At 46.0% G+C, this 15,458-nt stretch overlaps 1 protein-coding gene across 1 annotated transcript; it reads left to right on the top strand.

The window, feature by feature from the left end:
- The first annotated feature begins 3,397 nt into the window (after positions 1–3,397).
- PROZ (protein Z, vitamin K dependent plasma glycoprotein) lies at positions 3,398–14,147 on the top strand. The gene is made up of 8 exons (XM_081129861.1): positions 3,398–3,487; positions 3,870–4,033; positions 6,297–6,321; positions 6,968–7,081; positions 8,006–8,137; positions 8,512–8,597; positions 12,449–12,566; positions 13,367–14,147. The coding sequence occupies exons 1-8, from the start codon at positions 3,427–3,429 to the stop codon at positions 13,879–13,881; spliced, it is 1,215 nt and encodes a 404-aa protein (XP_080985987.1). The 5' UTR covers positions 3,398–3,426; the 3' UTR covers positions 13,882–14,147.
- Positions 14,148–15,458: the final 1,311 nt, after the last annotated feature.

Genomic DNA, 15,458 nt, shown 5'->3' with positions numbered 1-15,458 from the left:
CAACACTCCAATAAAACCATGTATGCCCGCATGCACACGCACACACACACACACACGCTCAGTTCCTGGGGGTAGAAGAATGAAGGTGACAGCCATGGAGCACACTCACCCAGCAACAGGGAGGGGATTCTGGACGGTTATATTAGGTTTAAGAGGACAGGTAGGCCCAGCAGAGTGTTAGGAGGCAAAGGGGGGTGCGAGCCAGCTGCACGGGGGGCCAGGCCCAGCGCAGCTGCTTCAAAGCCAGTGGTGGCAGTAGGTTGGCAAGAGCACAGGTGGCCTTCCACATGCAGGGCCTGCTGCCTCCCTCAGGGTCTGTCCGGGCCTGAGGCCCTCCCTGCAGGCAGGAGGAGCGAAGGGGCCACGGAGTGTGGGAGTGGCTGCTCTCCGTCCCCACGGAGCCATCTAAACGGGAGCTGGAGGGTTTCAGTTTCCATTTAGGGCCCTGCTGCCTCAGCCACCACAGGAATCACAGCTGGGGCAAGCAACCAAGGAACGCCAAAACCCTTGTGGAAAAAAGTCCTTGAGAAACAAGCTATTTAGCCTCAGAGCATCACCCCAGAAATGACTGTTTAATTACAAACGGGACTGGGTCGCTTAAGAATGGTGGGATCTGCTGCGCAGGCTATCCTGTGACTGACGTGACAGCAGGTGTGCCCTGGCGCAGTGTAGTGGGAAGGGCACACATCACTGCTGCAGGGCTCGCCCCGAGTCTGTGAGGCGTCGGCCGGGCAAATCCCACTGACGAAGGCCTGCATGCTCCAGCAATGTCCGTGTCGAAAGCCCCAGAACATCCGGGAAACTATGTGAATTGAGACTTTGAAGGAAACAAACAGGCTGCAGTGAGAGAAAGATGGCCACAGGAGGTTCTCATCAGATGTCCCTTAAGAGAAGGGTTCCCGTGTATATGGGGGTGCAGGGGAGAGGAGGGAAGGAGAGAGACAGAGAGACAGAGACAGAGAGACAGAGTTGGAGAGACAGAGAGCCTGCATCCACTGGGGGTCTATCCCTTGTGCTGAACCACTCAGGGAGTGTGAGACCAGGAATCAGTAGAGGGTGGGGTGTGAATTTGATGTCCCCTCAGACTATTTTATCATCGAATGGTGCTGGGTGTGATTTTTGGTTCAAGGACAAACTTGGTTCTTACAAAAACGTCCCCTAGGTCGACTCTTCCACATGGCGCTTGTCGCCTCAGGAAACCTGGCTCAACAGGTCTCACCTAGAACTAGGTGTGGCCCCATTGCTGGGGTTGACTGTCTAGCTCTTTACAGAAAAGCTTGCTGACCCCTGGCCCACCCCATCTAAGTTCCAGTTCTCTCTAAGCTCCCAGGGCCTCTGCTGCCCTCCTGTGGACGCCCTCCCCACACTGACCTCCTTGCTGTGCTCCGGGAAGCAGCGCCCCCTTCCTCAGGGCCTTGGCACCATGCCCTCCAGGGTCTTTCCCTGTCACCCTCCACACCCTTCCCCTGCTCCGTAAGCTCCTGAGGCTCACTGTGTTCAGATTTCTCTCCCAAAGGGAGCCTCTGTGATGGGCTTGTCAGAAATGGCCCCATATTGCTCTGTACCTGCTAATCTGCTCTTCTTTTTTCTTTCTTTCTTTTTTTTAATTTTTTAATTTCATTTTTGTTTAAAATATTACAGATGTCCCTTTTTCTCCCCAATGACCTGTTCCACCCCATCCCATCCCCCTCCCCAGTCCCTCTCCTCACCATTGTCCGTGTCCTTGGGTTGTGCATATATGCATATAAATTCTTTGGTTACTCTCTCCCCCTCCACCCACCCACCCTCCTCCATCCCTCTGACATTCATCAGTCTCATCTATGCTTCCATGTCATTGAATCTATTCTGTTCATCAGTTTATTAAGTTCTTTAGATTCCATGTATAAGCAAGATCATGTGATATTTGTCTTTCGCTGCCTGGCTATTTCACTTAGCATAATTTTCTCCAGGTCCATCCATACCGTCCCAAAGGGTACGAGATTCTTCTTATTTACAGCTTTATAGTATTCCATGGTGTAAATGTCCCACAGCTTTTTGATCCACTCATCTACTGATGGGCACTTGGGCTGTTTCCAGATCTTAGTTATTGTAAACTGTGCTGCTATGAACATCGGGGTGCATATATTCTTTCTGATTAATGTTTCAGGATTCTTAGGATACATTCTTAGGAGTGGAATCACTGGGTCAAAAGGCAGCTCCATTTTTAATTTTTTTTCAATGGCATTCTTATACACCAACAATGAACTTTCAGAGAGAGAAACTAAAAAAGCAATACCATTTACCATTGCAACTAAAAAAATAAGATACCCAGGAATAAACTTAACCAAGGATGTAAAAGACCTGTACTTGGAAAACTACATGACACTGAAAAAAGAAATAGAGGAAGATTTAAACAAGTGGAAGAATATACCATGCTCATGGATTGGAAGAATTAATATCATTAAAATGTCCATACTACCCCAAGCAACTTACAAATTCAATGCAATTCTTATTAAAATACCAACAGCATATTTCACAGACCTAGAACAAACATTTCAAAAATTTATGTGGAACCAAAAAAGACCCCGAATAGCTGCAGCCATCTTGAGAAAAGAGAACAGAGTGGGAGGGATCACATTACCAGACTTCAAACTGTATTACAAAGTCACTGTAATCAAAACAGCCTGGTATTGGTAAAACAACGGGCATATAGATCAATGGAACAGAACAGAGACCCCAGAAATAGACCCAAGCCATTATGGTCAGTTAATATTTGACAAAGGAGGCAAGAGTATCCAGTGGAGTAAAGACAGCCTCTTCAACAAGTGGTGCTGGGAAAACTGGACAGATACATGCAAAAAAATGCTCTTCTTTTCTTGATAATGAAACTTGACATTATTTCTCCCTCCTTCTCTCCCCTCTCTCCCCCACACCTAGAATGTAGGCTTCAGGCCACTGTCTTGCTCTCTGCCGTATCCTTGGGCTGAGGACACCTGGCTGGGGTGGAGGCCCACCCGAGCTTTCTGCTCAGCCTGCTCATTTGTGCGAGGATAGGTGGGCTTTTCCCAGCTCTATCACCCTGTCTCCTTGGACAGGACCTCCTGACTTCACCCCCCAAGGAGTCTACCCAGCTCTGTCTCCTAAATACCTCAACAAGGCCCTCTTTGCTTTGGCTTTTATTTCTCTGCTTTTATTCCCCCTTTTTGCCTTAAACATAAAAATACAAAACTGGAGCATATGTTTAGAACGTTGAATGTGCCCCAGAAAATTCCATGCAACATGTCCTCTTAGAGGAAAACACTTTTCTCATTTTTGGCTTCTGTCTCCTGCTGGGCTCCACGTTTTAGGGCTGGTGGTCATTTTAAGCAGCCTCCCTGTGTTGTGAGCGCAGCCCAGGGCGGACTTTGGCCCCCGTGTTTGCAGGCCTGTCCCTGGGCTGTGGTGAGAATGGCGGGCTGTGTCCAGCTGCTCTTGCTCCTCCTGGCCCTCCACCGCGCCGAGCCCTCAGGTTGGTGTCTGCTTCCTAACCGCATCCTTCCGGACAGGGTGGGTTTGGTCAGGCGGCTTTTCCTAGGACAGAGGAGCCCCTGAGTGGCCAGCAGATCTTAACTCAGCTCCCCAAATAGCCCTCCTGATCTCTTTCTCATTCATGGCAAAAAAGCGGGAAATGATGGTGTCCCTTGGGGTCCTTCCAGAAGAGATGCCCAGAAAGAATCAGGGGGGTGAGAGGTTGAGCCTGGTCTGGTGGGGACAGGAAAGGTGGCAGCCAGGCCCCAGGCAGACGTCAGGCAGTCATGGCACCGTGTACCCTGGTCCCCAGGAAGTGGGTATCGCAATTCGTGGGGAGTCCACCAGTGTGACAGCATCTGCACTCTTACCTTGCTCCGCAGTGTTTCTTTCCTCCCCAAAAGCAAATGAAGTGCTGGTAAGATGGAAGCGTGCTGGCTCCTATCTTTTGGAAGAGCTCTTTGAGGGGAACTTGGAAAGAGAATGTTATGAAGAAATCTGTGTCTATGAGGAAGCAAGAGAAGTATTTGAAGAAGACAAGAAAACTGTATGTACCCCCAGCAGGAACTCACCCACTTTCTAAGTATTCACATTTCTGCTGCCTCGGAGGGCATGATTTCTCAAAGAGACGAAGCTGAATTAACAGCCTGCTTACTTACCTGCGAGGCTGATTTAATCCTAATTTTATGGCTGGGAAAACAGAGACAGAGAAGTGAAATAATTTTCCATGTCTAGGACGTAGGGGACCCGGATGCCAACTCAGTTCCACACCCCTAAACTCCTTCTGATTAAGCAAATTAGCGCACTGATCAATTTACTCATCACGGACGTCACTCCGCTTTCCTGGCTCTGTCAGAATTTGATATTTTTTAAGGGAGACCTAATTGTTTCAATGTATCATCAAATTTTTAAGAAACAAAAATCCTCTCTAGAGTGCCTACCTAGTAAGAAAATCTCTCGTAATCTATAGTTTGGATTAAGCAATAATCTATCATTTGGATTAAAAGTGACCACAGGTATGCTCTAAATAATATAGGCAAACCATTCTCACTTACTCATTAGTGTATCAGGAGAAGAGAAACAAGTCCAACCTGACAGGCCGAGTGAGTATTTGTGTGTAAATATTTCAGAATAGTAAAATATTTCATGAAGATCTCCTAGTTTTACATACAAAAGCAGCAATATTTAAAGATATCCTGAATAAAATACCGACTTGTTTCTCTAGTATATTTTTTAAATGTTTTTTAAATCATCATTTCTTGCATGCTTATATACGAGAGGACTCTTCCGAAGTAGACCATCTTTAACCAAACTAGGAGAAATTCAAACTTTCTGCTAAAAGGAAAATCGGGGGGGGGGGGGTATTTTTCAATTACAGTTGACATTCAATATTATTTTATATTCGTTTCAGATGCGCAGCATAGTGGTTAGACATTTATATAATTTACGAAGTGGTCCCCCGATAAATCTAGTGCCCACCTAACACCCTACGTATTGACTATATTCCCTAGGCTGTACTTTACATCCGCATGACTACTCTGTAACTACCAATGTGTGCTTCTTTTATTTTTCTTTTTTCTTTTTTTTAATATATCTTTATTGATTTCAGAGAGAGGAAAGGAGAGGGAGAGAGAGAGATGGAAACATCAATGATGAGAGAGTCATTGATCGAGCCCCCAACCCGGGCATGTGCCCTGACCGGGAATCGAACCCCAATCTCCTGGATCCTAGGTCGACGCTCAACCGCTGAGCCACGCCCAGCAGGGCTGTACTTCTTTTATTTTATTTTTTTTTAATTCTCACCAGAGGATATGTTCTTATTGATTTTAGAGACAGGGGAAGAGAGAGGGGGAGAAGCAGAGGGAGAGAGCATCAATGTGAGAGAGAAACAGCGATTGGTGGCCTCACAAATGGGCCCTGAGCGGGGACTGAACCTGCAACCTAGGTATGTGCCCTGACAGGAAATCGAACCCGCAACATTTTGATGTATGGGACAACACTCCACCCTACGAGCCTCCCAGCCAGGGTTACCAATCTGTACTTCTAAACCCCTTCACCTTTTCCCCCAGGTCCCCAGGCCCCTCCCGTGGCAGCCGTCAGTCTGTTCTCTGTATCTGTGAGTCTGTTTCTGTTTTGTTTGTTCATTTATTTTGTTCTTTAGGTGCAACATGGGAGTGAAACCATATGGTATTTGTCTTTCTCTGTCTGACTCATCACTTAGCATAATACCGTCTGTGTCCATCTGGAAAACTGTTCTCTTAATTGGTACTTGTGACACCATTCGGGTTGTTACAAGTCCAAGTGTGGTTGGGGAGAAACAATCACTCACTTACTCTCTAGGCTTTAATTCTGAGTAATTCTCCTCATTTTAGATACCCCCACTCAAACTAACCTTCCACACGCACACGCACACGCACACTTTTGATTTTTTTAATTGTTGTTTAATTGGCTTATAAAAAGCGATATTAACTTTTTGTATCTACATCCTGCACTCTGCAGACTAAGGACGTGAACGGAGGCTGGGCCCCTGGAGGACGGGGGGTGGCCTTGGGGGGCCGTGGTCATGGTGTCTGTACCGACTATTATTGCTCCTTCCTTAAACAGGCTACAGTAAATACACATGAAATAGGATGTGTCCATGTGTATTAACTAGGGTACTAAGTAAAGAATTGTGCGTCCTCTGTTTCAACCAGTGTTTTCCTATTAAGTGGATAAAATCGTCATTTTATTATCTTTATGCCAATCTACAGGAGAAAACATAAAGAAAACAAATAATCTCTGTGCAACACTTCTATATTTTAATTTTACAGAATGACTTTTGGGAAAAGTATATGGGTAAGTGGTTTTCCTCAACTCTCGCAAGGACTCTTCCCCCTTCTTTCCCCTGGAGGTGAGGTAAGGCATTCCCCGTCTCAACCCTCAGGCTCCTGACACTCCCCGAGGGCCAGGACAGGACAAGGGCGGGAAAGTGCCCAAGGTCCCGCAGGGGTCAGGGAGATGTTCCTTTGGGGGTTTGGGTGGCAGAGGCCAGAGGGTCCCCCATCCGGAGCAGCTCCTCTCATTCTTGTGGCCTCACAGGCTCCCTGGGGCCTCTTGCTGAAGGGGCAGAGCCTGGGTAATTTGAGGAAAGTGACAACTCAGCCTAGGCTTGGGGGGGATGCAGGGCGTCCCTGCGGGAGGAGCTCCCAGCAGGCCACAGTGTGGGGCCGAAGGGATGGGCCAGGGGAATTAGGAGAAGAGCTGAGGCCGCCAGCAACGGCCACCAGTCACCATGGTCGCTCAGCAAAGAAAGGTGGCTAAGGAAGGGGGCTTAGACATCGTGGGCACACCACACGTGGGCGGGGGGATCCCAGGGACACATGAAGAGCACCTGGCAGCCTGATCCTGCCTTCTGGTCTCCTGGACTGCAGGGCTAGGGGACGTCAGGAGGACCCAGGTGATGCCACCTGTGCAAGGTTCTCACATCCCTCCCTCTTGGCAGGTGGCTCCCCATGCCTCTCCCAGCCCTGCCTCAACAACGGCTCCTGCGAGAACCACATCCGCAGCTACACCTGCACTTGCTCAGTGGGCTACGAGGGCAGGGACTGCGCCTTTGGTGAGCCCCCACCTGCCCTGACCCATCCCAACTGCACAGAGAGGGGCTCCCAGGAGCAAAGGGTGCCCATGGGAACCCAGCTCCAGCCCACCTCCCCACTGGAAATCATTCTGTGAATGGCCCTCCTACCTCCTAAACACGCCTCCCTACAGTGTCCATGGCTTAGTCCCCTCCTTGCCCTCCCAAACCCTCCCCCACCTAAACCGTTGACAATCTACTCCAGAGAATTCCTGGAACCTGATCCATTCCAAGCAGGGGTGATGGGGTCTGGAGGGTGAGTCTGTCAGGGGGAATCCCACACAGGCTGGCTCAGAGGTGAGAATGGGGAGAAACCAATTTCCTATCAATAATTATCAGATATAGAAATAAACTCACTTAATCCTTCCAATGTCTCTCATCAATACAGTGTCAGTTTTCTAGGGAAAAGTATCATTTGCAGCCCAGATCTCTGCTCCGAAGTCCAGCTTTCTATTCTAACTGCCACCTTGAGAGCCCCACGTAATGTTATGCAGACATCCCAAACTTAATATGGGCCAAAAGTTCTGATCTTCACCCCACACGTGTCCCTTCCCCCATCCCAGCTGCTCAACCACCCACAGGGGGTCACACTAGAACCCTTCCTCCCCACCCCACCTCGATTGTAGCAGGAAGTGAAGGTTGAGAAAATGGACAGATATGCACATACTTCCACAACCAAGTTATGTTTCCTGAGGACAAATACACGGGCTGTCACCCACTAAACCTTTGATTTCTCCCTGCACATTCCTGAAGGCAGAAGTGTAGGAGATGCTTCTATGAGGAACCAAAAATATGAAAAGAATGAGAACATTTGGGCTGAAAAGCCAGAGCCCCAAGGCACAAGGAAATTTTAAAACGACTATTTCCATGTTAGCACTTCTCTTTTTCCCTTTGTTTCTTTTTCAGCTAAAAATGAATGTCACCCATTGAGAACTGATGGGTGTCAACACTTTTGCCACCCGGGACAGGACTCTTACATGTGCAGCTGTGCAAAGGGGTATAAACTGGGCAAAGACCACAAATCGTGCATCCCACACGGTGAGTTCTCAATCAATGAGAAAAGGTGGTCTCTCTTTTCTACCCTGTAGGCTCCCATCCACAACTGGGCTCATTCTCCTACAACAATGATTGAAAAGTCACCTCTTCTCTATGAGATGAAGAGTCACCATGGCTCAGCCAGTCCTCCTGGCCTCCATGCCGGAGCTTGCCTGGGTCATGGCAGTATCTTAGCTAACCCACAGGCCCGAGAGCAGGCGACTTCATTTCACTCTGCTCTGTGTCCACATGAGTTATTTCAAAATAATGGGCATTAAGAAATCAGGTTCAAATAGTTCCCACCATTTGAGCAGATAAAACCTGATGTTTGACTTGGAAGGCACTGACTTTTCTCACTTTGTCACCACAAATGGAAGACAAGTGTGCGTGTGGAGTCCTGAATTTTGAATGCATCACGGCAACACAGACGAGAAGGCAGAATCTTCAAATGTTCCCATGGCAGGTAACAGAAACATTTTATAAACAGGTTTTAACTTTTAGTTATAGATTTCATCCTCCTTGTCATTTCCATGATCTTTGCCAACCAAATAGAAACACAACGACTAAGTAAGAGGCATCCTGATTTAGGTGAACTATTTACTAATCTCAAAATCATACTTCAGAGCACTTTCTAATGTCGAATTCACAATGTTGGCTGAGTTCATTCTTTCACCAAATAAAAACATAGTTTTATTCATAGCCACCCTGGGCCTTTCTTATGGATTTCGAAAACTATTCCGAATGTCATTTCTCTCAGAACACAGGCATCCTGGAGTAGCACTTGGGGGGATAAGTGGACATGGGGCCCGGCGAGCAACCACAGGGAAGGCAGAGGGCCAGAGCTAAGGGCACAGGCTCCACTCCCCAACCCCCTAGCTGGAGCTCCAGCTCCATTATTGTGTGCAGGACATTTCTCTTCTTTGGCATTCATTTTTGTTATTTTTCAGTTTCTCACCTTGACTGGTTTGGAAGTTAAACATTCTGTTTCTATTTAATGGCCACTCTTGACATTTAAACATTCATCTTTAACATGCCAATATATAAAGTTAGTATTTTTACACACACCCCTCCTAAATTATTTCAAGTACCTCACCCTAGGCCCATCTGCTATTTTAACCAGTATTTTATTTTCTTGTTTTTTTTAGTAACTCTACAAAATAGGTATTATTTTTATTATTATAGCTTATACCACCAATGTAGGTTTTATGTTTTCCAGTTTCCTTGCTTCTAATGCAGATCAGATCTTTCTTCTGCTTGAAGTACACTTTTTTTGGTTAATCCTCGCCAGAGGATGTTTTTTTCCCATTGATTTTTAGAGAGAGTGGAAGGGAGGGAGGGGGAGAAGTAGAGAGAGAGAAACATTGACTGGTTGCCTCCCGCAGGCACCCTGACCAGGATTGGGCCTGCAACTCAGGTATGTGCCCTTGACAGGGAATCAAACCAGCGACCCTCAGTCTGTGGGCTGACGCTCTGACCACTGAGCAACACCAGCCAGGGCCTGAAGTACACTCTTTAGAACAGCCCTGTCAATAGAAATATAATGTGAGCCACATATGTAACTGAAATATCCTAGTCACACTAATGAAAGTAAAACAGATGAATTTGGATAATGTATTTTATTTACTCCAGTATGTCTAAATACTATTATTTCAACATGTAACAGACATAAAAAACTGAGATACTTACATCTTCCTTACTAAATCTTTGACATCTGGGTGTATTTTACACTTGGAGAACATCCTTATTTGGGCAGTCACCTCTCAAACGCTCAGTAACCATGTGGCAACCATGTTGGACAGCCCAGCTTTAGAAGTTTCTTGAGAGGGTCTGTGAGTAATGAGCTTCGTGTGTGTCTGACACTTTAAGCCGGCTGAGCCAGCAGAATCACTTGGCTGTTATGTGGAGCCCTGAACGGACAACTGAGTAGAGCTCAGTGACTACTGTAACAATGCAGATTTGAAAGGAGACTGAGTGGCCTGGCCTGTTTGGCCCAGTGCTCAGCGGACTGAAGGGCCCTGGGTTCAATTCCAGCCAAGGGCACGTACCTCGGTTGCAGGCTCAATCCCCAGCCCTGGTTGGGGTGCGTGTGGGAGGCAAGCAATCGGTGTTTCTGTCTCCCTTCCACTCTCTCTCAAAAGCAATGGAAAAAATGTCCTTGGGTGGGGATTAAAAAAAAAAGGGGGGGGGAGATAAAATGATAGAAAGGGACACCACCAGAATGGTCTAGTTATCTATCAGCTGGTGCACTTGATCTTCTGTGCTTTTTCTCCTTAAGCCTCCTTTTTTTAAATTAAATTTATTGGGATGACATTGGTTAATAGGGTCTTATTCATCCGCACATCCTCACATCGTCTGCGTCAGTGCACTAAGGCAAGCCTCAGGATACGGGGGGTGGGGGATGATAGAGGGCCGGCTGTATGCAACCAAAACACCACGAGCGACAGCGGAGGTCTAGGTCTGCCGAGGGCACCACTTTCAGCCTCCCAGCCCACTCAAGGGAACCTCAGTTGCCACTTTCATCTATAGAAGTAGCATTAGTAGCAATGAGGCCAGGAGCTCAGCTGTGAGGTGGGCATTCTCTACATACGAATCAAGCATGTTTGAAGACACACTGGTTTAGCAAGCTAAATACTGTTAGATTTTTACTCTGGTACCATAAATAGTTCTGAAGTTATTTAACTGAATTAATTAACTGGCCTGGATATAGAGTTGAAAATTATCTTTACAACTTGTTTATTTCTAGATAAGAAATTGGCGCTGTGTTCCACTGCACTCTACTACCAGTGTAGCAGACTAATGCTGAAAACACCATCTTCCCTCAAACTTGGTCTTATCCACTCATCAAATAAAGATAATACAGGGGTTGTAGTGAGGATTAAAGAAAAGGTATCTGACTTACGTAGGTAGTCAACAAATGGCAACTACTACTAATAAGCACTTAAGATTTCCAGAAATGAGGCTACGCTAAAGTTGAAAAACTTTTATACTTTGCTTAGCATTTTTTATTTTATTAAGCTACTAAAAATAATTAACATTTCCTGAGCCAGCACCTGTGCTAGGAGGGTACATGTCTTATTTAACCCTCAAAATAACCTCATATTTCATGTTTTATATCCCTGGTATCATTCCTTCCTCTGAAATCTCCCTTGTCTGGTATTAACACTATTAATTAGTGTTAGCATGTAATTCCCAGCCCCTTGCCCAATCTTCTACTTTTAAATTATATTTATATTTACAGTATATGTTTTATAGGCAGTATATAGTTGGCTTTCAATTTTATCTAATCTGACAAATCCCTGCCTTTTAAATGGGGTATTTAGACTGTTTTATACTTATCTAGTTAGGTCTAAATTCATAATTTTGCTGTTGGTTTTCTATTTTTCCCATTTGTTCTTTTTCCATTTTTTTTCTGACTTATATTGGATTACTTACATATTTTTTTATTCCGTTTTATCTTCTTTGTTGGCTTATTAGCTAGAATCCTGTTTTGCTTAGTGGCTGTGTTAGGGTGCAGTGTCCTGTACCCGGTACAGTGGCTGTGTTAGGGTGCAGTGTCCTGTACCCGGTACAGTGGCTACGTTAGGGTGCAGTGTCCTGTACCCGGTACAGCAGCTGTGTTAGGGTGCAGTGTCCTGTACCCGGTACAGTGGCTACATTAGGGTGCAGTGTCCTGTACCCGGTACAGCGGCTGTGTTAGGGTGCAGTGTCCTGTACCCGGTACAGCGGCTGTGTTAGGGTGCAGTGTCCTGTACCCGGTACAGCGGCTGTGTTAGGGTGCAGTGTCCTGTACCCGGTACAGCGGCTGTGTTAGGGTGCAGTGTCCTGTACCCGGTACAGCGGCTGTGTTAGGGTGCAGTGTCCTGTACCCGGTACAGCGGCTGTGTTAGGGTGCAGTGTCCTGTACCCGGTACAGCGGCTGTGTTAGGGTGCAGTGTCCTGTACCCGGTACAGCGGCTGTGTTAGGGTGCAGTGTCCTGTACCCGGTAAGTGGCTGTGTTAGGGTGCAGTGTCCTGTACCCGGTACAGTGGCTGTGTTAGGGTGCAGTGTCCTGTACCCGGTACAGCGGCTGTGTTAGGGTGCAGTGTCCTGTACCCGGTACAGTGGCTGTGTTAGGGTGCAGTGTCCTGTACCCGGTACAGCGGCTGTGTTAGGGTGCAGTGTCCATCTTTGCTCTGTCACAGCCTGTTGTACCTTCAGCTGACACATTCCCTCACTGGTTGTCTTTGGAGTCTATATTCTTAGCCACCAGACTATACAGCCCCTAATCCTACAAACGATCACTAGCTATTTATTGTCTGTTTCGGTTTTTTAAGGTAAAACTAACAGATTCTAAAGGAAAAGACTTCTGTGGTGGTGTTATAATACAGGAAAACTTTGTGCTGACAACAGCAAAATGTTCACTGTTACACAGGAATATCAGTGTGAAAACAAGTAAGTATTTTAGCACGCATTCTCATAAGACCACACTGGGAATAAACAATAGCCCATGTAGAATGAAAATTTAAAAACTAGAATTTTGTTTTTAACGCAACACAGAAGTGAATTTAGCTTCAGCACTGAGACACTTATAAAATGAGAAAGCATATGTAAAACACCTAGTGGGATATGTAGGCATAGCAAGCAGGCAAATGCTGATATTCAGTCTGAGTCCCGGCTGATAGAAATATAACTTAATTTGATACTGAAATGGAGTGGCTGTGGTATAACAGATAACTGACTAAGTCAGAAGATCTAGGTTCAGGCTCCCCCATCCCACAAGACCATGGCTGCAACGTGGGGCTTACCCCTAACTTGTCTGTGCCTAGTTCCTCATCAGTGAAAAATGGGCAGTAACTTCTATCTGCAGGGGGGTCACAAAGGTTCAATGATCATCTCTCTATAATGACCTGAAGAACCTTAATGTATTTCACTCCTCATCCTGGACTATTTTTCAGTCAACAAAATGTCAGCCCAAAAAACTACTGAACAGCCAAGTTTTTAGTAGCTTGAATACATTCCTTGTAATTTCTTCGTACTTTTTACCATTTCACCAAAATAACTCACTTTGCCTTTTTTAAAAAGGAGTATGAGGAATCAGTTGAAATGCTTCATTCTATAGATGAAGAAAGATGAGTGCAATTAGCCACAGCATGTTTTATCACGCCCAGCCTCTGCCTTGTCATGGGGTTAGTCTCTTATTATTGTAACCTTAAACTCAGACTTTAGAAACCAGTGACTGTCCATTATTTCAGATTTTCATAGAACGAGCAATGACCCACTGACGATCAAGGTGAAGAGCATCCATGTGCACATGAGGTATGAAGAAGAGACAGGGGACAATGACATTTCGCTGCTGGAGCTGGAGCTGCCCATCCAGTGCCCAGACATGGGGCTCTCCATCTGTATGCCTGAGAGAGACTTTGCAGAGAGCATCCTCATGCAGGGGACACTGGGCCTTCTCACTGGCTGGACACTCAATGGCTCCGAGCTAAACAACACACCGGAGCAGCTGTTCGTCATGCACATGGACAGTGAGGAGTGTGGCACAGCCCTTAATGTGACCGTCACGACGAGGACATACTGCGAGAGGGGAGTAGCAGCTAGAGGGGTGCAGTGGGCGGAAGGCAGCGTGGTAGCCAGAAAACACAAAGGCACCTGGTTCCTGACAGGGATTCTGTGCTCAGTGCCCACAGCAGAGGGCAGACAGGAGTTTCTTCTCACCAAGGTTTCAAGATACTCACTCTGGTTTAGACAAATCATGAAGTGACTAAACCCAGCTAGTCAGAAATAAAAAGGTGTGGTAAGATTGCACATTTTAATGCAAGCATGGAGTTAAATTGAAATTTCACAGCAAAACAGTTGTGACTGCCTCAAAGCCACCCACTCAATCTACAAAACACCAGTTATTTCTTATGACAGTGATTTTCAACCGGTGCGCCGCAAGGATTTTTAAAACATGCCATACCTGACCATTTGGTCAGGGGCAAAGATTTCTTTTCCCTTAGATTGTCAAATAAAAAAATGTCAACAGCCAATACAATAGCCGTCCAGTGTGAATGAATCACAATTATTTTTGTCAATCGGCAAAAAACATATTCTTTGGTGTGCTGCAGAATTTTAGTAATTAGCTTGTGTGTGCCATGAGATGAAAAAGGTTAAAAATCACTGGCTTATGGGCTCACTACCAAGTACTGTGAAAAGTTCTTTCCTTGGGGCTTTTTATCTAAACAGAGACTTTAAGAGAATGGGAGATAAGAGTGACCTCGTAGTTGTGCCAGGTTTGCCAATTGCCCATGTAAGTGAAAGGGTTGCTCGGGGTTGGAAGAAGCAACTAGAAGACAGCAGAGAAGGAAATAATACTGAAGGGAATATGTTATATAGTTTTAGGGAAAGAATCAGAAAGCACGAGAAACGCTGAAAGAGGACAGGCAGCATGGGGCCTTCAAACAGGGCTGTGTGCTCGGACAGGCACTTCCTGCGGAGGGACACCTCCCGGGACAGGTTCCAGGGAGCTGGTGGCTCAGGGCCAGCGGTGCTTAGCCTCTCCACTCTGCTTCTGAACCAGCTGGCTGACTCCCAGTTATTTAACACCTTCATGCCTCTCTCCTGGGCTCTAAATGGAATAATAACAGCATCTACCAACCGGGCTGAGTTAAAAATTAAGTGCTGAATCACAGCAATTATCTATTGTCATCATGAAGACTGCAGCTTCAACACCAGTCAAAAGACAGTACTCGAGTCCAGCCCCAAACTGTGCTTCCCTGCAGATTAGAACTCGACGTGGGAGACCGAGTTTGTGCCAAAATGAAAAGTGAGGGCAATGGAGAGAAATGATGTCTACTTTTAAGTTAATCTCTTAACTCTTAAGGAAGTAGCAAAACTGCTCCTCAGCTAAGTGCATATAATTTCCAGTCTCCCAGTTTCCTTGAGTGAAATGAAATAGAAGAGCTTCAATAGGCCAACTGCTCTGTAGACCAGCAGTTGGTGGAGAGAGGGTAGCTCTAACTCCAGGTGCACATGCAAGGGTGACAGTGGTCTGCTGGGGACTAGTTATACAGAGCTGTTGAAGAGCAGGGAGAATGTTTTTTAAGGGATTAAAACTGAGTTGATTTAAACACCCTTTTGAGTGAAATACAGGAAATTTATACACAATTCACATTTTTAAGTCTTATAGATCTTCAACACACTATGTATCTCCTTCATTTCTGACATTATACTTTCACCCCAGAATTACACTTTTTTTTTTTTTTTGGCCAATCTGCAGATGCACTGGCCCACTTCTCTGAAAGGATCTTGGCAAAAATATGCGCATTTAATGCAGACTAATGGTAAGACAGTGTGTGT

This window comes from Miniopterus schreibersii (assembly GCF_964146895.1).
Source record: "Miniopterus schreibersii genome assembly, chromosome: 2".
NCBI lineage: Eukaryota > Metazoa > Chordata > Mammalia > Chiroptera > Miniopteridae > Miniopterus > Miniopterus schreibersii.
The sequence above is the reverse complement of the archived record's forward strand: the minus strand, read 5'-3'. Positions and strand labels throughout refer to the sequence as shown.

What these genes read in the sequence shown, in the direction of transcription:
- PROZ (XM_081129861.1), top strand. Translation starts at nt 3,427, where the DNA reads ATGGCGGGCTGTGTCCAGCTGCTCTTGCTCCTCCTGGCCCTCCACCGC. An exon ending in GGGCAGGGACTGCGCCTTTG is followed by an intron (nt 7,082 to 8,005) that starts GTGAGCCCCCAC and finishes TTTCTTTTTCAG; the next exon opens with CTAAAAATGAATGTCACCCA. An exon ending in CAAATCGTGCATCCCACACG is followed by an intron (nt 8,138 to 8,511) that starts GTGAGTTCTCAA and finishes CACAAATGGAAG; the next exon opens with ACAAGTGTGCGTGTGGAGTC.